The sequence below is a fragment of the Pantherophis guttatus genome, chromosome 2 (genome assembly GCF_059756535.1).
Source record: "Pantherophis guttatus breed Tessera chromosome 2, ASM5975653v1, whole genome shotgun sequence".
Taxonomy (NCBI): domain Eukaryota; kingdom Metazoa; phylum Chordata; class Lepidosauria; order Squamata; family Colubridae; genus Pantherophis; species Pantherophis guttatus.
Window position 1 is genome coordinate 174,127,325 of NC_142064.1, and position 27,441 is coordinate 174,154,765.

General features: G+C 37.5%; 1 protein-coding gene across 3 annotated transcripts; it reads left to right on the forward strand.

The window, feature by feature from the left end:
* LOC117658893 (C-type lectin domain family 4 member E-like) lies at positions 1-26,823 on the forward strand. 3 transcript variants are annotated; one of them, XM_087887343.1, is made up of 9 exons: positions 1-98; positions 1,489-1,647; positions 13,366-13,473; positions 15,767-15,820; positions 19,068-19,148; positions 20,783-20,908; positions 23,247-23,398; positions 24,327-24,436; positions 25,767-26,823. In XM_087887343.1, the coding sequence occupies exons 2-9, from the start codon at positions 1,599-1,601 to the stop codon at positions 25,894-25,896; spliced, it is 810 nt and encodes a 269-aa protein (XP_087743469.1). In that variant the 5' UTR covers positions 1-98; positions 1,489-1,598; the 3' UTR covers positions 25,897-26,823. The 3 variants fall into 3 exon arrangements, with proteins under 3 accessions (XP_087743469.1, XP_087743470.1, XP_034262904.2); XM_087887344.1 differs by lacking the exon at positions 1-98 and having other exon boundaries at positions 1,481-1,647; XM_034407013.3 differs by lacking the exons at positions 1-98; positions 1,489-1,647 and adding an exon at positions 12,549-12,700.
* The last annotated feature ends 618 nt before the right edge of the window (positions 26,824-27,441 follow it).

A 27,441-nucleotide genomic window follows, 5' to 3' on the forward strand; every position in this document is an offset into this window, starting at 1 on the left:
TCTCCACATACAGGAATAATAGAAAAGATGTCATTAGGATTCCAAAAGGAAGAGGTGTGGATGTATTTTCCAAGTCCTGTAAAATATTGTTAAATTAAGTAAGCATTTTATTTATATACACAAGGTCCTCTAACTGTTCTTAGAGTATTTCAAATGTTTGAATCTGCAAATTCACACATGCAGGACCTCTGTTTTGATCATTTTTTCTAAATGGACATATTTCTATATTTCAACTGCCCTGTAGATGTCTTGTTAATTGCCCTATGTTTTAAAAGAAATATATGTCTTTTATGAGAAATACCACACCCAAGGATGTGTAAATGTCTCATCTTCCCCTTTTTTGTGGTTAATTTTGTAGTTAATTTAAACTGTGTAAGGAGAACGATTAATGCCTTGCGCCTCCTGTAGATGAAAATTGTCAATTGCATTTCAAATAATGTTATTATAATGTTTTCAAAATACGAAGGATACCCCCTTCCTTTTCTACCTATCTCCTTTTCCTTATTTTGTAATTATATCAGTATGGTTGGAGTATGGTGTTTTACTAGCAGTGCACACACTTGAGTTGTTTTTGACCATTTATTTTCTCTAGAATATCTATGTAAGACTGAGATTTTTGTTATTGGCTCATCTGAGGTTCACAGTAACTTAATAGTTTTGGAAAATAATTAGAATATTTGGATTTTGTCATCTCATTTGGATCCTTGTGACATTTTATAGTAGTTCCACTACATTTATTAGGTTTACAAAGTTAAAAAAAATCTTTACTTCAAATTTTATTTATTTTATTACAGCAAACATAATTTTGCAAACAGTACTTCCAAATATAATACCTTTGGATGCAGGTATTTGTATCCATTTCCTGATCTGAGAACTACACCTCAAATTAAAATTCATCATCATCAGAATTGGACCTTGGAGGTGTTCTAGTCCAACCCCCTGCTCAAGCAAGAGACCCACCCTATACTATTTCAAACAAATGGATGTCCAGTCTCTTGTTAAAAGCCTTCAGTGATGAAGCACCCACAACCCCTGAAGGCAAGTCGTTCCACTGGTTGATTGTTCTCACTGTGAGGAAGATGTTTGTATTCTGCTTTTTAAATTAATGGTAATTAATTGAACATATAAAAGTGATTACAGAGCATACCAATACCAATTTAAAGAAAGAAGAATGGGAGAAGAAAAGAAGAAAGTGTCTTAAACATCTTTCTGGTGTATCCAAGTTAACTTCCATCTCTTGTACGATTTCTTATTGCTTTGTTGCTCCCCCACAGACAAGGACAATATCCAATGGAGAAGATAGGAACAGAGAGGACATTTTGACCAAGGAGATGAAATCTAGAATCTTTTTCCTCTTCATTCTGCAGGCATCTCCTCCTTTTAAAATATAGACTGTAATGCCACCTCTTTTCATATTTTGGCCCATTATCCCATTTCTTCATATACTGTATAAAACTATCTTTTTTTGTTTCCTCTACTATCATAAAGGAAGGAGTCTGCAGATTTTACTCTGCTAGTCATAACCGACTAAAAGGGGCAATGTTCATCTCCATTTCAAGGCCATTGAGCCAGCACTGTCCAAAGATGTTTCCACAGTCATGCAGCCAGCAGGATGTCATGGGCCAGTCTTACCTTCCCACCGAAATGGTACCTATTTATCTACTTGCATTTGCATGCTTTCGAATTGCTAGAAATAAGTCAGTGGGGATTCAGAGAAAAGCCTAAGGGATTTTCAAGAAATGTGAATATACAGCTGGGTAGGTTTAAATTTCAGAAAAGAAAATGGATCATAATGGAACAGAATTTCTTATTTTTACAACTTTGGATAGAAGTGGTGTATGAAAAGGTATTTATAATTTACTATTGCAGGTTTTTGTAACTGGAGAACAGCATGCACAGATTTTGTTTATAGTGGACTGCCTCTAAATGTAGCATGTTGTATCCAGCATTCTCACTGATTTAAAACAAAAAACATGCATATGAGATTGCACCAGTGAACAAGGATAATCAGGAGTAGTTATGACTATTTCTGATACATTCCATACCAGCAAAATGGTTATAGTTCTTTTAATCAAATTTATGGAACATAAGAAGCTGCACATACTTAGTAAAGCTTTTTGTTCCCATAGCTAATATTGTTTTCTGCAATGGACACTTGCAATCTAGGATCTCAGATGGAATAATTTTCTCCATCAACTGATTTTAACTGAAGATGCTAGGGATTATGTCTGCAAAAGAAGATGGCCTGTTAGTCAGCTATAGATTGAAGGTTCTTCACCAAGGACAACTTGCTTTTGAAAAAGCTCCCTTGTGCCCACTGTTGGAAGCTGGTCTTGTTTTACTTCTGGAGGAGAACCAATTTTAAACATAGATATAGAAATTGATGCAAATTTACTAGGTAGAAGAAAAAGCCATTTGGTGGAATAGAAATATCTACTTTGGATACTATTCAAGCAATGGCTTTTCTGACGCAACACTGTTAAGTCACAGTTTGTTTCCTAGGGAGGCATTCCTGAAGTATTACAGAATAGAGCTGGCCAATCACATTCTTGCACTTAACAATGGGCAGCTGTGAAATGACAGCTGTTAGGAGCAACAACATGCATCTTCTCAACTGCTACCCTTAGTAATGTCTTTATACAAGAGACTTGTGGGAAATTAAAATAAACTAATATGATAACATTGAAGAATTTTATCAGAATCAAGTCACTCAAATGTAACTAGCTATCATTACCCTGTAGATGGTGCACCACACTTTCTAATAGCTGTAGCTCAGGCAGAGAAATTTAGTTCAGTTATTCTGATACCTTTCTGATAATCTCTGCCAAACCAATTAGGACCAAGTTGGACTTGAAGATTCGTATTTGACTCCTATCTTGGCATGGATTGATTGTGAGGCTTTAAGCAAATTCTTACTCTCTGTCTCAAATCAGAGAAAAACTAATAATTTCAGCAAGCCGTCTACAGATACTAGGGACTACAACCCTTTTTCCAAATCAGTTTAAGTCTTGATGTTTTCGTATTTACAGTGGATAAAAGAGAGCCTTTTTATTATCTTCTTTATATGTACTATCATTACTTTTATAAGCAATAATTTAACCTTTTCAATATCAGATTGAGCAGTCTACCCATAAGTTTTGTTATCTTCTTTCTATAGAAGGCCTGTAAACTTTCAAAGACAATTTACTACATTCCCCTGTAAGCAGGGATGGGTTCTAAAATTTTTTACTACCGGTCCTGTAGGTGTGGCTTATTTTGTGGACGTGGCTTGATGGTCATGTGACAATTATTTAGGATTTAGCAGAGGTACTGGTCTTAACTGCTTGCAGAGCTGTACCAATCTACCCATTTATTTTTTGCAGGCATTGATCTACCCATTTATTTTTTCAGGCACTGATCTACTCATGTATTTTTGCAGGCATCGCTCTACTCATTTGTTTTCTTTTAACACTGATCAGCTGTAGGGCGGCCCTTTGAAGTCCTAAGGCCACAGTTTAAACAGTTTTTTTCCCTCTAGCCATCAGCTAGGGCTCAGGAGGCAGCAATAGATTGGGGGTGGGGCCAAATAAAACGTGGGGGGTAGGGGGGCGCATGGGGTGGGGTGGGCAGAACCAGTTCAGTGACGTCATATCGTCACTGCTACCGGTTCGGGAGAACCAGGCCGAACCGGGAGGAACCCACCACTGCCTGTAAGGCAACACTGACTTTCGCAGAGACTCCATTAGAAACTTCTTAGCATCACCCAGCCATTGTTGATGCATTGTAAAGCCTTGCATCCATATTCTGATTTCAGCACAACAATACTTGAATGACCCTGGAAAATATTTCAAGTCAGTGTTGGGCATCCTGCCTCAGCTATGATTTCTAAGTAAAGGTGCTGTTCCATACTTGAGACATGGCTGAGAGTAGTGGTGGGATTCCGCCAGTTTGCACCACTTTGGGAGAACCGGTTGTTAACTTTCTGAGCAATTTGGTGAACTGGTTGTTGGAAGAAATCATTACAGCAGAGAACCAGTTGTTAAATTAGTTGAATCCCACCACTGGCTGAAAGTCACACAAAATCCTTTTCTTTCATTCAGTTATCCATTCACATCTCATCTTCCTTTTAGGAACTCACTATGTGTATCCCCAACGGAGCTGAGACAGGGACACAGAGGGTAGAACATACTTATGGCATAGTTTGTACTCCTTTAATTCAGAGCCAAGCTGTAGTTTTCTTCCCATTGATTTCAATAAAACAACACCTCTACCCCAGGGAGTATCCAGACATATTATCATGACAGAGCATATAATAAGGAATAAGTCAACATTCAATTCCAGCATATGACTGCCAGCATATAAACTACATATAGGAAAGTCTGATAGGGTTTGTGATATGTAGATATATTTAAGAGAGAGAGATTATAATATTATGATCTGTGAGCTTCTTGCAAAGGAGACACTTTTCTAAAGATTCTAAGACAGGAATGGTTAGTAGCAAGAGCAATAGTACTTAGACTTATATACCGCTTCATAGTGCTACAGCAGAGGTGGGTTTCAGCAGGTTCTGACCAGTTCTAGAGAACCGGTAGCAGAAATTTTGAGTAGTTCGGAGAACCGGTAGTAAAAATTCTGCCTGGCCCCGCCCCCATCTATTCTCTGCCTCCCAAGTCCCAGCTGATTGGGAGGAAATGGGGATTTTGCAGTATCCTTCCCTTGCCATGCCCACCAAGCCACGCCCACCAAGCCATGCCCACAGAACCGGTAGTAAAAAATTTTGAAACCCACCACTGCTGTACAGCCCTTTCTAAGCAGTTTACAGAGTCAGCATATTGCCCCCAACAATCTGAGTCCTCATTTTACCGACCTTGGAAGGATGGAAGGCTGAGTTGACTTTGAGCCTGGTGAGATTCAAACTGCCAAATTGCAGGCTGCCAGCAGTGAGCAGAAGTAGCCTGCAGTACTGCACTCTAACCACTGTGCCACCGTGACACTGTTTCAAGGATTGAGATCCAGGCTTTGAGTTTTGTGGATAAGAGGTTGACAAAATATGGGTTAGCAGTTACCAGTACCTTTTTCAACAGTAACATAGACTCACATCATAATAGGGCTCCATCATCAGATGCTAGAACTTCTTAATTACATTGTTGCTCCCCTCTTTGCTTGCTTTTTACTTCAATTTTACATGTTTCATGTCTTAACTATTGCTCTTCAGATCCACTCCCTCATAGATTCATCATACAGAATCTGTTCCTTAAAATGGACTTATATTGTGACTGTATATTTGCTTGTTTATAATTTACTGGCAGATGTTCATAATCTATTCCACTATTGCAGCTAGAAGTGCCTTGACTGGCTTACAACCCTTTATCTCCTGTTTCCTATTATGTAGTTTGCTTGATTCTGTTATCAGATGATGCGCCTATGTACTGAATCTGTAATTTATATTGAAGAAAGGTAGCCAATGAACAAATAGTTTGCTTTTTCTTCTTCATGACTGTGCTTATCCAATCCAAACCTTGCTATCGTTCCAGTTTCTATCATTGCTTCAATTTCTGTATTTCCAAATAACATTTTCTTCTTGATGTGCCATCTAGCTCATTTTACAGTTTGCCATGGCATTCTTTGGTGTCTTCCTCCATTCCATTGTAGCAGATCAGTACATTCATGTGTAATGTTGATATTTTTACAAGATATTCACTAATCCCAATCAACACAATTCCATCATTTATTAGTTAATAGATAGAGATATACATACTGTAGAGAATAAGAAATATGATCTTCACAAAAATATGCAAGAAACATTACCTAGGCAAACGATTTTTTAAAAATTGTAAGGCAACAAGATAACATTTGGAAGTGGCTAAGGCAGACATTTTCCTAATTTGCTGAACTATAGGAAGAAGGAGGAGATACAGTATGTTTCATCTTTCAAAATTCTGTTACTATAGCCAATCCCAATAAAAGTAGTTTTAGCTTCTTATGCAGTTGATTTCTTGGTCAAGTCTGCTTAGTGGGGCTGACTGACATCAAACTTTATACATCCTTAGTATAATATATATCTATACAAAATAAAGTTAAATTTATATGTGCAAAGTTCAAGCACTGAAGTATACATATATGCCAGCACAACAGCTAGTTTTAAAATAAAAAAAAAATCTTGCTGGTCCTTTTGTATTTTAATAACTTTCAGTCTTCCCCTTTATCATTAGTGCTAAAATAGTACAAATGCTAAATGGTTTGCTGAGCAAATAAAAGGTGTTATCAACAGATTTGCATAGATACTGTATTTTGACTCACAACTTCTGTTTTCCCTTTAATGTCTATAAAGATTCTCAGTGATCCAGGTCATGGTTGTCCCAAAGGCACTTTTTCAAGAGGCAACTGGACTTTCCTGTTTTTCTTCACATCCAAGAAGCTTCTTCAGCTCTGACTGGATGGTGCGGAATGGAAGGATTTATATTCTTTGCAGACAGCTGATCATTTGCATCTTTTGGCTTCAGTTTGTAAACTTAGAGGTTTATCTGTGTCTTCAGGGTCACCTGAGTGGTGCAAATGGGTATGAAACCATCTTGGAACTGCTGAAAAGACTATGTTGTAGACTGGAGATAGATGATGTTCTATCCCCCCCCCTCTGTTAAGAGAGGAGTGGTCCTCTCTGTCTAAAATATGGACTTTGCTGTCTTCAAAAAAGTGGCCATTGTCTTTTAAATGCAGATGGACTGCTGGTTTGGATAGACAGGACCACTGGTTTGAAAGAGGGATCAAAGAGGCCATCTATGTCAAAATTGAACAGCTCTCTCTCAACGAAGGGGGAAGTATATGACATCATCTATCTCCAGTCTACAACACAGTCCTTTCAGCAGTTCCAAGAAGCCTCCAGACCCATTTGCACCACTCAGGTGACCCCAAGGACACAGATAAACCTCCAAGTGGCCTCAACAACTCTCTATAAGAATGCAAATGACCAAGCTGTCTGCAAGGAATATAAACCCTTCCATTCCACACCAACCAGCCAGAGCTGAAGAAGCTTCTTGGATGAGAAGTGTAATGCCTTGAAAGAAAAACAAGGAAGTCCAGTTGCCCTTGAAAAAGCACATTTGAGAAGTCTCCCCTTTAAGTTTCCATTTCCTGTAGGTTTTGAGCAGGCTATTGTAGTGTATTCTGCATACTGTGAAGTTGTACAGCAGATGGGTTTGCCATCTCTTTCTGCATAGCAGTAACTATGGATGTTACATTCACAAATTACATTAAAAACTCAGTATTGGTATACCCATCTTCTTTAAAACCAGGCTATAATATTCTTGGGAGTAAGCCATAGCTTTCGGCACAATTTGTATTTTATTTACTCTATTATTTATAAACTTATTTTTTCATCTGTGAAAATAGTCATTCCAGGAATAGACTCCAAATCTGACACTATTTTCAAATTTGTGTTGGTGGGAGTGGCTTAAGATTCTGAAAATGGCTTTGCAGCAATATATCCTAAGCAGGGGTGAAATGTAAAATCTGTTACTACTGGTTCTGTGGGTGTGGCTTGGTGGGGGGGGTAATGTGACTGGGTGAGCGTGGCCAACTTTTTTTAAAAAATAACTTTTCAAAGCATTTTTTCTAATGCTTTGAAAAGCCTCTCTGCCGATCAGGAACTCAGCTGGGATCGTTAGAGACTTTTCAAAGCATTTTTTTAACCACCTCTTCGGCCAAGAGGTTGCAGAAAAAAATGCTTCGAAAAGCCTTTGATGATCCCAGCTGAGCCGCGCGATCATCAGAGGCTTTTTTTTTTTTACTTTTAAAAGCATTTTTTCATCGGAAGAGGTTGTAGAAAAAATGCTTTTAAAAGTTAAAAAAAAAAGCCTCTGATGATCATGCGGCTCAGCTGGGCATGGGGGGGGCGCAGGGATTTTTGCTACCAGTTCTCCGAACCACCCGCTGCCATCGCTACCGGATCAGGCGATCCGGTCCGAAATGGGAGCATTTCACCCCTGATCCTAAGCTCCAATAAGATACATTAGTGCTGTAGATCCATTTCATCATTGGGATTATACCAGCATAATTTATAACTATAAATAAAAATGAAGAATAACAAATATACATACAGGACAATAAAGATGTGAATGGGAAAGAGACAATCTCTTAGGTGGTCTTGTTACTGCACCAAATTGTATTCTGCAAAAGAGGCTGTATCAGTTAAAAATATCCAAAACATATCACTGTTTCTTTCCTTCTGCTTCATCTAGATCCATGATGGCAAACCTATGGCTCACATGTCAGAGGTGGCACACACTGCCCTCTCTGTAGGCACGTGAGCTGTCATCCCAGTTCAGCTCTGCTGCGCCAGCACCAGCCAGCACCAGCCAGCCAGCCGGCTGGTCTTTGGGTCTCTGCTCTGCATGCGCGGGGGGTGTGGGTGTGCATGGGACGCATGCGCATGTCAGCGCATGCGTCCAGGGGGGTGCCTCCAGTACTTAATTAAGTGGAAGGGCTACCCCTTGTCAGAAGCTTCCTGGGTGAAGAGCACAAACATCCAAGCTGACCGCCTCATAGCTAAATTCCATGCAGATCACCCAGACAAGCCAGGAGGGGGTGGGGTAACCCCTCGGAGGGGGTGAGGTACTAAACTTGTTATTTATTTCACGCAGGCCCCGCTGGGAGAGTGAAGGGAGAGGGGCCGGATGTCAGCGTTTCAACGCTGGCATAGAGAGCAGAGGAGAGCGAGAGATAAACTCTGAAACTTTTGCCTGCTAAATCCCTTTGAAGTCAGGTTGTCATGGAAATGAGGGGAGGGGGCATATTCCTGGGAAATGACGAGGAAAAGAAATCTGAAGAATGACTTGGAAGACAGCCAATGAGAAGCAGAGATTTGGGGATCGGAAAGGGAGGGATTGGGAGGCAAAAGGTCAGTCTTGTCCGCGCGGAGTCATGATCCGGTGGCTGTGCTCAATTAAAGAAAGATTTCCTTAAAGATTGGCAGTTTGCAAATTCATTTAATTTTGAGATAGCATCGCAGTCTGACAGCGCATGCACGGGGGTGGGACGCGTGTAGGGGGCCGTGTGCACATTCACGGGGGCTGGGCTCATGCAGGGGGCTGTGTGCGCATGCGTGGGGGTGGGCGCATGCACAGGCCAGACACACTTTGCATTTTGGGGGTTTAGGCATGCACGCGCATTCGCGGGTGCACATGCATGCTTTGGGCACTTGGTCCGGAAAAAGTTAGCCATCACTGATCTAGATGGTCATAATAGCATCTAATTAAAATTTGAAATCAACTATTAGTGATTAAAAACATACTTCAGAAAAAAAGCTCTCAAAGCAGAGCATTCTGATGATTAGAAAAGTTTCCTCAAATTTCATTTAGTGTTACTTGGAAGTTGGCAAATGGGGTACATCTGGATGGCACCAGCTTAGGGAAAACAGTTTGAAAGTCTCTTCTTTTTCTGATTGCTTTGCTCACAGCATGACATGGAATCCAAACCTCACTATTCTAATTTTATTTCAAGAGTAATCAAATATCAAATCATAGAATATTGAAACATTCCACTGAGATGAGACTCCTTTACTAAACCAAATGAGCCAAAATGTATTAAAAATTGTTTTCTGTTCTCTCTTTCGTACCTATAAGGATTTCTATCCGTTTTTCATATTCCTTTGGTCTATCTATTAATATACCATTTCAATGATTCTGCAGAATCTTTCTTGTGTAATAAACACAGAAATTTCTAGCCGGTGAGAACCAATGCAAGAAATTTTGCTGACTGACCCAAGTTACTTTTGTACTTGAGACAGAAAATATATTTTCCTCTCTGGGGAAATATAATAATAATGAGGATGATTCCAATCCCTTCTTCTGCACCATACAGTAATACTAAAGAGGAAGTGGTATACCTAAGCAAGCAGATGAATGCAAGTAGCAGAAACGGTTTGGGAAGGAGGAATGTTGACCTTAGTATAGAGTTCCTCAATCCTTTAGCTGTGCTTCTGTTTTCTGCAGAAAACAAAAGAAAGAAGACAAGATTTCCCCCTGGAAACAGTTGCAGTCTTTGTCATTCCCTTTTCTAGTGGAATTCCTTGGACAAATAGGAGGCAAGTAAACACGATCTGTAGTAGTAATATGATTCTAGCTTCATACTCCTGCCCAGATTAAAATAAAATTGTACATGTTCGGGGGAATCACAGTCTAAACAAAATCTAATGTCAAACAGAGAGAATTCAAGAGAGAAACAGGCAATAGATTGATCAAGGCTAGTAACACATCATGCTTGAAACCAACACTCTGAACTTTTCCAGTAGAATATTTCCCACTCATTGAATCTTATTTATAATTAGTTCATTAGTTATGAAGGATTAAATGTATTTAAATTTAATCAATGTAAAGCATCTCTTTAATTTTTCACTAAAAGCTCCCTTTACCAATTACATTTCCCAGATTGGGTGGTGACTCTTTTATTTTAATATGAAAAGGAATATTTCATGCAGTTTAAGGGAATAGGAATATTCCATGCAGCCTAAAGGTACTTCTAAGGGAAACATTAATATAGGTATATTTATTGATTATTTTAAAGTCACATTTGTCCCAGTAAAAATAATTTCTTAATGTAGTTATTCAATCATTCAGTATTCAGAATTCTTCAGGGCATACATAAGAATTTTGATTGTAATAATAAAATCTAATGCAAACTAAGCTTAAGGAAAAGAGAATAGAAAAAAGTAAAACATGCAGAAAGAAAGAGAAAGGGAGAGAGAAAGTGAGAAGAAAAAGAGAGTAGGAATATAATTAAGGACATAGAAAATAAATACATAAAGAGGTAATTTCCAATCTTCATCACAAGTATAAACAAATTTAGTTATTCTTCATTCTCCTCTAAGGTTACAAAGAGATGTAAAGCATCTCTTTAATTTTTCACTAAAAGCACCCTTTACAAATTTAAGAGATGCTTTATAAAAATCTATCTCTTCACCCAACAAAATCATAAAACATCACCTTTTCAGTCCTGATATCAGAAGAAAGTCTGTAAAGGGTTGCTAGAGGTAACAAAATATCTTGTTTAATCTTGATTTAATAAATCAATGTTATATTCCTCCCTTTTGCTTCTAACAATTTTAAATTTCACTTCATTAAAATATTGCTGTAAGATTTGATTTGTCTTCATCTCTTCTTTATTCCATCACATAGAATTCTTCAAGAGTTTAACAAGCCTCTTTTGTAAAATACAGTAGGAAAAATTATCCAGATCACACTGGTTTGTCAGTTGCATTAAATTTCTTTTCTAGATCCAGTAAAGCAACCTTTTTTCAAATCATTTTCTTGGCCTGTTAGTTATACATCCATCTTCAATATCATCTCTATCTTGTCAGTTAAAATTAGTTCTGCATCATTGCTTCAGTAACATATTTTGGACAAAGTTTACCTATAGAAACAGATAACATTACTGATGATATTATTATTATTATTATTATTATTATTATTATTATTATTATTATTATTATTATTATTTATTGGACTTATATGCCGCCCTCTCTCCAAAGGACTCAGGGCGGCTCACATCAGCAAAACAATCCCAATAAATACACATTAAAACAGACTAAAACAGACTAAAACCAATTTAAAACCAATTTAAAACAGTAGACCCCATCAGTCCAGGCTAGGGTGTTTAAACAGCCATGTCTTAAGCTCGCGGCAGAAGGTACGAAGGTCCGGGGCCAATCGAAGACTCAAGGGAAGATATAGTTGTTACTGTGGCTAATATTTTTTGATTCCATTCTTCAAAAGTCTTCAGTATTTTCACTGTTAGAATTTTTTGAAAGTTCTAACAGGTTTGCTGTTCGCAAGGTTTGTTAATCTTTCTTCTACCTAAAAATGTAGTCCTCTCTAGATTACAGTCTTTTAAATAATTGCTTCTTGAATGCTTGCAAGCACATACTTGTATCATCAGTGAGACTAATGAATCATCTTGTGCCTTGGTGACTTCTTTTTCAATTGCCTTAAATTTTTCCAAGCATCAAGGTCCTCTCCAGTGAAGTTTTATCCATGTGCTTCCAGCGAGCAACTGCATTTTACTTTGTCTAGTACTAAATTAATTTGTTCTTGCAGTTCATGGTGTTTCAACCATGATATCCAGCATAATTGAAAGGCATCAATTTTCAGCTTTTCTCATGGTCTAACTTTTGTAGCGCTATGTCACAACTTGACAATATGTACCTTTATTTTTAGTGTGATGCCTCTCTGCTGTCTCTATTTTGTCTGTTTTGTAATAGTTTTTCACATGTAGCAGACCTCCCTCAACAAATAAACAAACAAACAAACAAACAAGCAAACACCTTTTACTTCAGAAAGTTCCAGGTCTTTTTCCAACAGAAGTCTTTCATTACTCATCCTTCAAAATTAAGCTCCATTGTTATGAAAATAAATAAGTCATACTTATTTGCCCTTTCATGGTACCCAAAATCAGCTGCCTGAAATGGCTACTGTAGGCTGTCCTGTGAAATGACCAGCTTTAACACTTCACCTTACAAAGCAGAACATGGTCAATATGCTTAGATGATGAGTCATTAATTTTTGCACTGATCCGCTTTCATAAAAATGCTTCTTAGAAGACGTTTATGCAAGAATGCAATATATTACAGCAATTTCTTGCAGAAACAAAAAAGTAGAAATTTCTTGTCGATCATTCAGGACAAGAAGATTAACAATGGAGGAAGAATTTCAGACACCTAAAAGAAGAGGTACGGAGGGGAAGAAGATACACGTATCTAGGAAGAGATTAATTATTTTTTTGTTTAGCCTCTATTGGAGCTAATTTTAACATAATTAGTAAAATAGAAAAAATGAAGACCATTTATGCTGGTGTCATAGGAAATACAATATTTTGGTAATTGATTCTGAGCCAACTGATGGAGAAAAAAATTAGCATACAATTCCGATAGTCAGACCTATCTTTGTTCCTCAAAAAACAACAAATGTTCATTTTATTTGAGAAGTTAGTATTATTTAATTTTGTGTTTCTTAGAATCATAGAAATTTGTATTTTGTGTTCTTTATGTGTATGGTCATCAAATGCTAAGATCTATACATTTTAAGAAACAGCTGCACATTTGGGAAAGGGAAATATATTTTTTGCTTGGAAATTTCTAATTTGATGGTTACCTAGATGGGGTTTTCAATCCAAGAGAGATAAAATTGTATAAAATCTACATAGTTTATAAATACTAAAGTTAAGTGTAACTCATGGTCAACTTTTGAACAAACTAAATAGTTTTATTTGAATAAACACTCTAATCTTTAGAATAGATTAAGTTTTTGATAGCCATGGCTGCCTTTTCCCTATCTCTCCTTTTGATCAACTTTGTCTATTACTAATTCTCATCTTTCCCAATTGATTATTTCTTAGATCGTCATATTGTTTGGTTCATGAATAGGAAGTATATTCTATTATGGGCCACAATGGGCATTGCCTTTGTGCTATTCCTAGCTCTTTTGTCCCAGAGCCTCAGAAATGGTAAGTTTGATAAGAAAGAAGCAATTTTCCATTAGAAGATATTATCCATTTTGTATATCCTGGTGCATTCTAGGATTAGAGATAGCAACAATAGAAAATAGGCTATTGATGTGAGAAACTTCTATTTAAATGTGTAAAGTTTATTTCTAGACAATTTTTTGAAGCATCTTAAAAACTACCACATATTATGTTTTAGTTTAGTTTAGTTTAGTTTATTTGATTTGTATACCGCCCTACTCCCGAAGGACTCAGGGCGGTGAACAGCCAAGCAATAAAATACATAAATACACAAAATTTAAAAACCAGATAAAATCAAATTAAATCATTTTGGCCCGGACAGATTAAAACACCCCAATAATTTAAAAACAGATTAAAATTTACATATTAAAAGAGGGAGGAGATTAGGCCAAGCCCGCTTGATGGAATAAAAAGGTCTTCACAGCGCGGCGGAAGGTGCGCAGATCCGGGATCCTCCGTATCTCTGGGGGGAGCTCATTCCAGACGGTAGGTGCCCCCACAGAGAAGGCTCTCCCCCTAGGGGCCACCAGCCGACACTGTTTGGCTGATGGCACCCGGAGGAGTCCCTCTCTATGAGAGCGTACTGGCCGGTGGGAGGCTATTGGTGGTAGTAGGCGGTCCCGTAAATAACCATGTCAATAAATATTTATGTGAGGGGTCCTTGGTGCTCTCTGAGCTTTGTGATGATGTTACCTAGTTTGGGTAATGAAACACCTGTAACAAACAACTAAGCTCAGACTGCACCAAGAGCCCCTCATTTCAATTCTGAGCTACAGATATTCTCCTTTATTGAAACATTTATGTCTCTGGCTTTAGTAAGTATTCAAGATGTCACAAAATGCTACTCTTGTTGCAACCATTTAACACAGTTATTCCTTCTGGAAATTGATACTGATTGTGGATAGGGAATTATATTCACATAATAGTAATTGCATAATTAGTTCATGTTAAAATATGTTGGTGTATGTTAAGATAAAAGACTGAGCTATCCCTTATCTTTGCCTTCATACAAAATGCTTATGAAAATAACTAATTGTTCTTATTATTTAATTGGAGAACAAAGGAGACCAAGAATAACTTCTCATGATATATTTTGTATCACATACCCCTACACTGTATATTTTAATTATTTCAATGCTATTTTAATTTTGGCCATCTTTAAAACAATTTGGTAATTATTGTGTAATAAGAAATTAAATAATGGAATTAAATGTTGCTTTGTTTTTAATGCCAACATTTCTTCTGTTCATACATTTTTTTTAAAAATTGATGACTGATGTTTGTTTGCAGTTTAGTTCTAATTAATTAGCCTTTATGTCTCTTATTATTATTTATTATATTATGTAATCAATCAAATATACAAAAGCCTGAGATTTGCTGTACAAGAAGGATTAACTATTTCATTTATTCATCTATCTATCTATCCATAAATGAATGGATGACCAAGATTCAGACAAGACTGTTAATCTCCTGGATCTAGAACAGAAATTCCTTGCTTTTCCAGCCAGTAGATGAAACTGACAAATATTTTTTAATCCAGACAGCTATCAGAGCATACAGTAAAGCTCAATACAGACCCTAGAAGCTATTGCCAGACAAGAAACTGTCTCTGAGAGTGTGTAAACACACACAAGACTGCACAGCTTGGTACATAAAGTAAAGATCATGACTTTCTCATTATGACTACTAATGGGAAAAATACACGACTTGTAAATCTGATGCTGTGTGATTTGCACTCCAATAGTTAGACAGCCCTGTAGTTGCATCAAAATTACATATGAATTTGTTTACTCAGTATACCAAATCCATACTGATCTGAATTAAAAACTGAAGCCAAAACATGAGAGTTTCTTGCACAATCTTGTCCCAATTGTTTTATTTAAATAAACTGTTTTTTTATTTCCCAAAATTGTCTATGATGCTGAATGGACATTTCCAAAGACAGGTGTTTCAAAAACCCATCAGCTGTGATCTCCATTATGAAAGATCTCTAAGGTAGAAGGCTGAAAAAAACTTTTTGTCATTAAAAACGCTCAAGCATATTCTGTTTATTTTGTTATTTGTTCATTTGAAAGCTCCTTCTCAAAATCTTAGTTCTGTAGAAACATACCTCCCTTCTGGAAGAAACTGTTGAAGAATGTGGAGTAATCAGTGATGGCTCATTCATTTCATTTTAAGGCCATTTTTATGGCTAAATTTGAGTACCCCTTGCTAGAACTGTGCAAAGTGGAGAAAAGACTCAATATTCAAACTAATAGATTTTCCTTCTGTCTAGACTCAGAAATCTCCAAAGATATCAACAAGCAGAACAGAAAAGTATCATGTAATAGTAAGTCATTCTCTTATATCTCTTGAACAAATTGTTTGATGCAATTCCCTTTCCCCTTTTTGTTGTGAAGAATCTTGTAGTATTAGATACCGTATTACATTTCAAAATACATATATAAATAAAGTTAACAGCATGGATTTTGAAAAAAACACTAGCAAGCAGGATCATTGAAAGGTTTACAAGATGGAGATCTTTGATCTGCAGGGATTAGCGGCCCACAATTATATATGAGCTGCGGTGACATAGTGGTTAGAATGTAGTACTGCAGGCTATTTCTGCTGATCACCGGCTGCCAGCAGTTTGGCAGATCGAATTTCACCAGGCTCAAGGTTGACTCAGCCGTCCATCTTCCGAGGTGAGTAAAATGAGGACCCAGACAGAGGTGGGTTTCAGCAGATTCTGACCAATTCTGGAGAACCGGTAGCGGAAATTTTGAGTAGTTCAGAGAACCGGTAGTAAAAATTCTGACTGGCCCCTCTCCCATCTATTCTCTGCCTCCCAAGTCCCAGCTGATTGGGAAGAAATGGATATTTTACAGTATCCTTCCCCTGCCATGCCCATCAAGCCACGTCCACAGAACTGGTAGTAAAAATTTTTGAAACCCACCACTGTACCCAGATTGTTGGGGGCAATATACTGACTCAGTAAACTGCTTAGAGAGGGCTGTAAAGAACTGTGAAGTGGTATATAAGTCTAAGTCAGAAGTGGTATTCAGCAAGTTCTGACCAGTTTTGGAGAACTGGTAGCAGAAATTTTGAGTAGTTCGGAGAACCGGTAAATACCACCTCTGACTGGCCCCGCCCCCATCCCGAGTCCCAGCTGATCGGGAGGAAATGGGGATTTTGCAGTATCCTTCCCCTGGAGTGGGGGAGGGAATGAAGATTTTACAGTATCCTTCCCCTGCTATGCCTACCAAGCCACGCCCAACAAGCCACACCCACAGAACTGGTAGTAAAATTTTTTGAATCCCACCACTGGTCTAAGTGCTTTTGCTATTGCTGTATGGTGCCCCCTTTTAACTGATTCCCATATAATTTGGAATATATAAAGTTAGGAGTGGATACTCCATGTATATCTCAGTCAAAGGAGCAAGTCCTTTTCTGAATCATAATCTGGGTTGAACAGCATTTCTACCCTCCTCTAATTCTATGAATCCAGTGTGCAGTTACATGAAAACGAAGGAAAACTAGACAAAAAAAAAACAAGTGCTTGTGTACTGGAGTGACTCAGCCCATTCCCCCACTTATGACCTGTAGCATTTTCTAGAGCCACCCAGACATTGTGGTGTCAATATTATAGTAACAAATCAGATTCCCTACTGCCTCAGTGTTAGTGAATAACTCCATATGCATCAGTGAAGATCTTGTTTAATGCTGAGCTACTAATTGGGAGGCTCCTCATTCGAATCTTGCTTCATTCCTGAAAGGATGTAGGAAGGAATCATTAGCCTTTCTCAGAAAGCCCTGCCTTACAGTCTCTAATGCGGAAATAAATAACAAAATGTAGAGTTGTTAGACACGACAAGTGGCATTTGGCTGTGACAAGCATGAAAACACCCCTTTTTACCATTGTTTATTAGTAGACAAAGTCATGAGCTTAGGTTCAATTTTTTTTATTAAGTTTCAACAAATGACATAATACAAAAACAAAAAAAAGGAGTTAGAGAAAATAAGGTTAAAGAAAAAAGTAAAAAGACCTGCAAAAGAAAGAAAAAGAAGAAAATGGAGGGGAAAAGAAGAAAAAAAGCAGGGGGAAAAGAAGAACATTTTCCTATTTTGTTTGGTACAGATACAGATATAAATACGTTAACTTCTTACTCAAAAATTGAAAAATCCCAAAATTAAATATTAATTTCATTCCATTTCTAGCAAGAAGTCCAATAGTTTGTTTCCAAGTAGAAACAAAATTAGACAATGCATTTTTTAAAATTACAATAGTCACTTTTGCCATCTCAGCCAATTCCATTAGCTTCACTGTCCATTCTTCCACTGTAGAAATTTTAAAATTCTTTTATCTCTGTATGCAAACATCTCGCTGGGCAATTATTATCACTCTTAGACAGCGAAAGAGTGATATGAAATTGTAATTTAAAACATCTCAAAAATAACAAGTTAATTATTTATTTTATTTATTTTTTATTTGATTTATATGCCGCCCTTCTCTGGAGACTCAGGGCAGCTTACAGTGCGTTAAGCAATAGCCTTCATACTTTTGTATATTTTATACAAAGTCAGCTTATTGCCCCCCACAAACTGGGTCCTCAATTTACCTACCTTAGAAAGGATGGAAGGCTGAGTCAACCTTGAGCCTGGCAAGATTCGAACTTACTTTAATTGCAGACAGCTGGTGTTAAATTACAGTGCCTTGTCTGCAGAGCTATCCAGGCTCTCCAAGGTAAGGAGAACTATCTTAGGGTAATAGGGAACAGATCTTCAAATGTATTTGTACAGTACTGTTATCTTCATAACAATCTGTTTTGGGAGTCATCACAAATGATGGATCAGAATATTCCAGTAAGTGAGGATAGACCTTCACAATCAAGGGCCTCAGATATGTTTTGGAGGAGAAATCTTAAAATTCTGAGGCATTATGACTGAGAACTCCAGGAATCGTAATCTCAATATATCTCAGTTTGGGAATTGCGGCTGATCTTTAAAATGGTCATGAATATTTTTTTGCACTACAAGCTTGATTTTAGATACTCCTACCTTTTCTGAATCCAGGTGTATACCTGGTCACTTGCATTCCATCTACTGTTGAAGTTTGGATTGGAAAAATGTAACCATTATCTTTCTAGCAGGTGAACAAATATATAATAGTTAGATATTATGAGCAATCTTTTGTATTACAGTTTTTTTGATTCTGGAATAAAAAACCACTTGGCCATTGCTTGGCCATTGCTGCATTTTCCATACTTGCTTTCAAATTGCAAGTTATGTATTAAGATTGTAATATTTTAAATAGGGCTTCTAGTATTTCATTGGCTTCTGAAGCTTTGTTTTAACAGTATTTTCTAAATCTCATTTAATCTTATTTCCCAGAATGTTTGGCTTTAGTTTTTTTAATGCACTTTACAAGATACCGGTAGTTTAGGACATGAAATTTTGTACTAAATTGTGCAAGCAACCCTTGAAGGTTAAATAGAGTGGCAGGCTTAGCTACTTGAAACTGTTATAATGAAATTCATTGTTGATTAGAGTGACATCTTCTACTTCTTATTTCTTGTAATGACAAAACTGAATTTCAGATTCTGGAAAATTGGATGAATTCAAAATAGAAATTGCTAACGATATCAAACAAGTGTGTGGAGATGTAAGCACTTTGAAAGGTAAGGGATATCATTTGTTATGGGGCTAGGGGTTGAGGTGAATGACTTCTTAGTTACACTCTCAGATTATGCATTGTATTTGCATGCTATTCTTGAGCATCTACTTAAGGGGATTCACATGCTGACATCACTGCCAGAAGTATGCAGGCTTTTAATCAAAATCAGGGACCTCCTAAGAGATCTGTAAAATTGTCCTTAGGCATTAATATGTTATTACTCTATTATTGCTATTTTTTGTTCTTTTTGTTGTTTCTGATGGTTTAAATCTTATGTGTACCATTCAGAGTCACAACTGAAAAGACGGGCAACCATCAAATGAATGAATGAATGAATGAATGTGCAAATGCCCCCTCAACTCTTTCAACCATATCATAGCAATATAAAAATGTCCAGGAGCCAGGAGAGAGTCCTGTGACATGGCATTCAATTCTTCCTTCCAAACTGAGATAGAGCCATTAACAAGCACTCTTTAATTATAGCCATTCAGCCAACTAATTTATTAGGTACAAAACCATTCAGACTTCAAAAGTATCACTAACTATCTTGAATTCAGACCAGAAGTAAAAGAACAGCCATTATTCTTTCAAGGACTTTGAACAGGATATTTATGAATATTAAATAATAATAATAAATTCTTTATTACAAGAATTAACTTTTTTTCTTAATTTACTCATCAGTTTCATCATCCATTATTTGTCTTTAGCGTTTTGTGAGCTGTCTTTATTTTATGTGACATTATTATATTGTGTATTATTTTTATGTGATTCCAGGAAATTGGTGGAAATTCCTGGAATTACATAAAAATAATAAAGCTTGTAACAGATACATTAAATAAGATCAACCGTAGTGTGTGTGTGTGTGTGTGTGTGTGTTGGTGTATGTACTTATGTACAGACTCTGAACAACTGGTAATCAAAACATTATTATGGGATAGTGCTAGATGTGCTATATCAAGCTTTGCAATATATACTATAATATGAAGAGTGTATTATCCTCATGCCATGCTCCCTATATGCATTTGGCTAATCACTGTGAGGACAAAATATTGGACTAGAGCCGTGATGGCGAACCTATGGCATGTATGCCCGAGGTGGCATGCAGAGCCATCTTTCCATGCACGCAAGCTGTCGCCCAACTTACCTGCAGCTGCACATGCGTGCACACCCCAGCTGGTGTTTGGGCCTCCGGTGCGCATGGGCACAATTCAGGGGACCCAGCTGGTCTTCGGAGGTCTCCTAGGCATTGCGCACACAAAAACCATGCACATATGCAGACAGTACAGTTACATGCGCAGCACACGGGGGAGCCACATGAAACCTGCGCACATGCACAGATGGTGTAGTGCGTGAAAGCTGTGTGCATTTGCAGATGGTGTGGTTGCACGTACAGTGCATGGGGGAGGGGCCGCATATTAGCGTGTATAGCATGCACACACACAAAGCACGCAAAGCATGTACCTGTTCGGCACTCCACTGGACTAGAGTCTCTGGACATTTGATCTGTTCCAACAAATTGCTCTTTTTAACAAAGGTGTATATACCTGGAAAACATAGGATTATGTGAGGGAAGGATTTTCTAAAGTGTCACTTTCACATTTATTTGCTAAGTCTGGGGGTCTTCTCTGTTTCTCACAGCTGATTTGGCAAAGAACTGCAGTTTGAATCCTTCTGTGTTAGAAACACTGGCAGAGCTCAAAAGAGAAAATGCTAGAATTGCCGAGGATGTGATGCAGATCCTGGGTGCAGTACGTAACTTCACGGGTGAGTGATTTATAGCCACAGAATGGGGTTGTGGGCTGCTGTCAGCCCTTTAAGGAAAACCAAGAAGAGGAAATAGCTTCTACAATGTTGCCAATGTCAAAGCAGTTTTTGCAAGGTAATCTCTGTGGCTCTCTACAACTACAACTATGATTGTATTGCATTTCTATCTCACTCTTCTTTTCTCCCAGTTTGAAAGAAAAGAAATATATATTCTAGTACTAGTGTTGTTCCTTATCAGCCCTTTAATTTTACCATTTCACATTTTATTAATATAGGATATGGATATAGTGATGGCTATTGGCTGATTTGTTTAAAAGAAATTAATCAGATTAAGGGAAGGAAGATTTTGTAGTCTTGAGAACTAAGTGGAAATTCCAGGTATTGTTTTCCAGTGACTCTCCCAGAGTTGATGGTGAGAGGTGCATTGCATGCAAAGTTCATCTAAGGAAGCCTTTGTCCCACACCAAGTCTCACCTCATTTTCCCAGCTGCTGCCTCTTTTTCCATGGCCTCTTCTTCATCAGGATTTTGGCTATTCCTCCTGGGTGTTTGACTTCTGTTTGTCCCTTGGGACACCTGTGGCCACAGAGCTCCAAGGCGCATATCCTTCTTTCTCTCCCCTTCACATCACAGATATGAAAATACCACTGTTTTCCAGTCTAAACATTTGACTGACTGCGCGACAAAGCAGGATAATAATAACCTGATCAGACTTGTCTAGGAAAAACTAAAGAGATGTCAAAACTCATACCTGTTTTGCTTGGGCAAGCCCACAATAGCTTTGACCAGGCAAAGCAGGGGCAAAATTTAGAGTAACTTGTGAATGATGCTTAAAGTCGTGGATCTAGCATCTATCAAAATCATCCCAATTACAGTAGCAGATGCTTTGTGCTAACTAATGACTTCAACCTCCACATTCTTTCAAATGTCTGCAGATACAATAGTGAAATTCAGTGTTTTTATCCATTATTTTCACATTTCTACACTTCCAAAATTGAGAAGTTTTTGATGGAGAAAAGAGAAAAGTTAAAGATGTCTATCTTCTAATAGTGCTGAGGAAAATTTAAGGGTGAGCCAAGAATCTTCGCCTAAATCTTCTCCCTTTTAAGTGTAAATTTTAAATTTTTTACTGTATTTTAAAATATGGGTATTTTAAATTATGGGTATCAATTCAGCCTAATTTATTTAATTCATTTTATTCGATTTTAAATTTTGTATATGTATGTGTTTTATTTCATGGCTGTTCACCGCCCTGAGTCCTTCGGGAGTAGGGCGGTATAGAAATTCAATAAATAAATAAATAAATAAATAAGAAGGAATGAAATATCTTTTAGTAAATTGCTCAATACTAAATCCAGTGAACTCTCATGAGTTCACTTTTATGAATTCATTCATTAAGTTCTTCTTCTTCTATTTTAAGGATCATATAACATTGCCTTATTGCAAATCTATGGCAAAGTACAGGAGTTGCTATGTATGGATTACTTCGTACAAGTAGTCCTCGATTTACAACAATTTGTTTAGTGACCACTCAAAATTACAATGGTATTGAAAAAAGTGACTTATGACCATTTTTCAGACGTATGACCACAGCATCCCCACGGTCATGAAATCAAAATTCAGATGCTTGGCAACTGACTCCTATTTATGACGGTTGCAGTGTCCTGGGGTCATATTTTGCACCTTTCTGACAAGCAAAATCAATAGAGAAACCAGATTCACTTAACAACCAGGTTACTAATTTAACAATTGCGGTGATTCATTTAACAACTGTGGCAAGAAAGGTCATAAAATGGGGATAAAATTCACTTAACAGCTGCCTTGCTTAGCAACTGAAATTTTGGGTTCAATTGTAGTCGTAAATCAAGGACTACCTGTATAGACACAGATATAGTAATACACATTGTAGCCATGAAATAATAAGTTAGCATCTTTTGTAAGTTTTATACATTTCAACAGAGGACAGATTAAATTAATTAAATACTCAAGCAGCATAAGGAAACTTCCAAACTTGTCCTAGACAAGCCCCATATAAAGATTATTTCACATGTTCCAGTTTTCCTGTTTGATGTTTATCTTCGCAATAACAAAATGTTAAGATATAGATGAACCCAAAGAATTCCTTTCTGAGACACAATGAATAAATTCCACCAAAGAAACTTTAACATGGTACCTTCCATCTTGCAAGATAAAAACTCTTCTGCTCTCCATCCTCTAGTTCCAGGTTGGCCAGGGTCAATTGGAGCCATAATCTAACATATTGAGAGGGCTATGAAGTCCTACAAAGCACTCCAGTTTTCTCTAATTCTGCTCCCCCCCTCCTTTTTGGACTATTTCAGAGGTATTCTGTACAACCTGTCCAGCTCACTGGCTGCACTTTCAAAACAGCTGCTACTTATTTTCTTTCTCAAGCAAACCCTGGAGGGCAGCTCAGCAGTCTTGTGAAAATGAAGATGCTCACCTGGTTATTGTGAACTATGGGATAGAACAGGTACACATTGATTCTGTTTTTATCAAGACAAAGGGAGATATGGGGGGATGTTTCTGAGTTCCCGAAGGCAATATTTGAGAAATATAATTTCATATCTACAGAACTCTGGCTGTAAACCTAATCAGAGATGCCCAGTTCTTATTTAAATGCTGAAAGTAGCTTTCATTTCAAATTCAATTCAACTTATGTGAATTTTTTCAAGATTGCTTTATTAAACCCTTTTAATATAGTTTTTCAGTTCTCATAAGCAACCCTGAAAAAGGGGAGTGAGAAAGTTTTATTTTTTCCTGGGGGGAATCCGCTGTGATTTGTCTACCCAGCTTGAGAACCAGAAGGAGTATGATTAATGATGCTATGCTATTACCGGAGTGGGTGGAGCTGAAATTTTTGTCTTTTTTGGATGTGCTTTGGGGAATGGGTAAAATTGGTGCTTTAAGTTTTGCAGAGCTTAAAACACACTTTTCTTATCTTAATTTTCCCTCCTTCCCCAAAACACAAAAATAGCTCTAGCAGGGGTACTCAGGTATTTTGGGGCCATAAGCAGTATGCTGGGGCCTATAGTCATAAATTCCCCATCCTGGACCTCAAAGAGCAAAATCTATAAAGTAGCAAAACTGCCAAAACCTAAGATCAGAAGGAGCTGAGTTAAAACTTGAATTACACATTTTTAAAAACGTGGAATAGACATGCTTTTATTGCCTGTCTAAATGGTTTCACTGATAGACCAGAGCATAGGCAATGGAATGCCTAACTAGGTCTGTTACAGGGGTTACAAATTTTACAAGTGCTAAATGTAATGACTTGTTATTCACATTTATTTTCTATATGCCCTGATTATGTGAATAAATCAAAATGTCTAGTACATGATGAACGTATTCCTACTTTTTATGAACAAAGCCATAACCGTTTTCTCTTCCCTTTCTGGTAGAACTTTTTGGTAAAACATATGGAAAAAGAACAGGTGTTTTGGATAGGCTTGAGTGATGCTGACAAGGAAAACCAGTGGATCTGGGTGGATAATACAACTTTATCATTGTCGTAAGTAAATTTAATTCTAATCCACTTGGTGTAAAGTCAATTAAGGATTTGCATAGATAATCTGAAGAGAATATCTCTTGGAAACTGAGATTTGTAGATTCCAGAATAGAAGTATCTCCCTAATATGCAGCAAGCCATAAAAGCTCATGAAAAAAATAGTGCAACTGTCCATTGGTGCATTCTGCAGCAACAAATGATATAGTTCCTTATACCTTATACCAGGAGTATCCAAAATGTATGGCAGGGTATGCCATATAGTTGGTCTTGTATCTTCTTTTTTTCCTTATCTCCCCTGCATGTTCCGCAGGCATCTCATGGTAAATGCTTGTGGGTAGCCATTCTGCCTGAATTGTTCACATAAGTACCTACTCTCCAGTTGTTTTGCTTACTGGGTACTACAGTGGGTTCTCACCCTGCCATATAGAGTTACCTTGAGCAAAATGACTCTCTCTTTCTCAGCTCCAGGAGGAGGGCAAACTACAGTACTTCTCAGAATCTTGCCAAAAAAAGTACATGGGTTTGTCCAGGCAATCACCAGAAGTCAAAATGGACTTGAAGGCACACATACCCTTCAAAAAAACCCTCTCTTATTCCACCATGCTTTCATAAACATTTTAGTATATAACAGGTCTCTTTTGAGCCTTCTAAACCCTCTGAAGGCCAAATGGGGAGGGAAAAATTAAAAAGGGAGTGCCATGCATATTTAGACCAATACTGATATTGGTTTTTGAGCTATTCTGTTAGGTATATCCTATTTAAAAATAGATTATTTTAATTCAAGATTTAAGGACTAATGTTTACAAAAAGGGGAAGAGATTGGGTATTACCCAAGGGGTTGGCATGAAAATCATTTGTAAGCATATTTTTCACTTTATGGAGAAAAACGTATTCAACAATGATAAATTCTGAGGAAAAAAATTGTCCTGATATCAGCATGTTTTTTTTCAGATACTGATGTCAAGGATTTTTTTTTTAAATTTTTGCAGAAGGAAGCATGTTTTGCTTTTTATCTTTTTTTCTTATTTTCATTTCCTCCTCAAAGTTATTGGAGCCTAAGTTAGATATATTGTACAAATTAATAAATGTGTGTACCTGGAAGTAAAAGCGGTTCCTCTTTGTTAACTTCCCTCTTTGCCTTTTTGAGAACATTGAGAATTCTGCATATTGTAGTTGCAGCCCATCTGGAGACTCTTGGGTTGACTGCCCTACTTATCGTGCTTGATATGGAGCAATAAGGACTCTGCACACAATTCCGAATGTAGTTTACACAATGACATATGATACTTGCTGACTAGTTTCTGAGCAATAACCTTTTTGCTTCCACCATTAGCTTCTGGGGGAAAGGTGAACCCAATAACGCTGGATCGGATGAGGACTGTGCTACCCTGCGCTTCTCTGGGAAATGGAATGATGCCGCCTGCTCTGGAAACGAACACTGGATCTGTGAAAAGAAATGCTAGCCATGCTCCTGTCCGCAGAAGCCCTTTGCACACTTGAAAGAACCACTGCTATTATATCAGCCTGGAGGTCTCCAGAGTCATGTTTATATGACCCTTTTTAAAAAGGCTTAAAGCTGAGGACTTTGCAGTAGCAAAGGCCTTCATCCTCCTCCTCCTCCTCCTCCCCCCCACCCTAGCTTTTGTGCACTCTCATCTTGAATATTGACTGCATCTTTTGTGTTTCTCTTGGGATTCACAAACACACTGAGTCATAGAGAAACAACTGTATGCAAACAGGTCTTCCTTCCTTCAAAGCAAGGGAGCAACTGCTTGAACTTTAAACTGCATCTGTGATCATGCTTGCTACTGTGTCCCAAGGGAATTGAATGCGCTGCTTGTACATGACTGCTCTGAGGATATTTGCTACTTAACATGAAAAGTTAGAATGTGTTTTTATGCTATTATGATTTTGTTATCTGGGGGTGGGATGCTAAGACTTCCTTCTTCCACATATATGTGAGCAGTGTTGCTGTCATCCTGATGGAGCAACAGATGGAGAAAAATAAGCTGTTGGAGGTAAAACCACAGAAAACTCTTACACCTAAAGATTGCATGTCTCTTCTCTCTGCTTCCCACCTCAGCCTCTGCTGCAGTTAAGTAGCAGCTTCATTCAAGAAAAACTATTTTTAATCAGTATTTTTCCACAATAGTTGTAAATCAAATATCTTGACATTAGCTGCTGATACTGTGCTTGTTCTCAATTATGCTCAAACAAGTTTCACAGGCAACTCTCCTCTGAATTATTTTTTGTTTTACTCAGAAAATATGTACAAGGGTATAAACCAATAAATCAATTAAACCAGAGAATGCATGTTGGTGAAAAATCATTAATGAATGAATGACAGACTTTATCTCAAGAAGGAAGCATTAAACATTTGACCAAATACACTGTTCGGAAATCATATTTTATTTTTATTAAAATATAAATGTTATGTTAACTATCTTAGCCAAAGTAAATCCAGTTTGTGATAGATGAAACTTGTGGCTTAACAGAACTCTCATATTAATAACAATTCAACCAGCTCTTTTTATTTATTTATTCAATTGCTATAGCAACCCATTTGTGGGCAGTTTATAATTCTAAATTATAAAACAATTAAAAAAACGCTTAAATAAAAACATCCACAAAATAAATAAGTACAAACCACAGTTATAATTATTAATCCTCTAAGAGTAAAGGCAAGTTATCCTTAATGCATTCTGAGTCCCAGGCCCTGATACATAGTCAAGTTTTTAAAGCCTTGTGAAAGGCCAGCAGGGCTGGAGCCATTCTAATCTCTGGGGAGAGATTATTCCATAAGGCAGGGGCTACTGCAGAGAAAGCCCATCTTTTATATCCCACCAGTTGACACTCTTTGGCTGATGGGATCTGCAGCAAGTCAATCTGTTGGAATGAGTTGGATGGGTAGAAACTCTTGGGAAAAAAATGCTTCCTCAGGCAACCTGGCCCCAAGCTATGTAGGGCTTTAAAGGTGACAACCAGCACCTTGAGTTGCATCTGGAAAC

Excerpts from the sequence above, each read along its gene's own strand:
- LOC117658893 (XM_034407013.3), top strand. The coding sequence starts at position 12,586 with ATGCAATATATTACAGCAATTTCTTGCAGAAACAAAAAAGTAGAAATT. Across the intron at positions 15,821-19,067 it reads CAGAAAAGTATCATGTAATA|ATTCTGGAAAATTGGATGAA; the intron begins GTAAGTCATTCT and ends ACTGAATTTCAG. Across the intron at positions 24,437-25,766 it reads AATACAACTTTATCATTGTC|CTTCTGGGGGAAAGGTGAAC; the intron begins GTAAGTAAATTT and ends TTCCACCATTAG.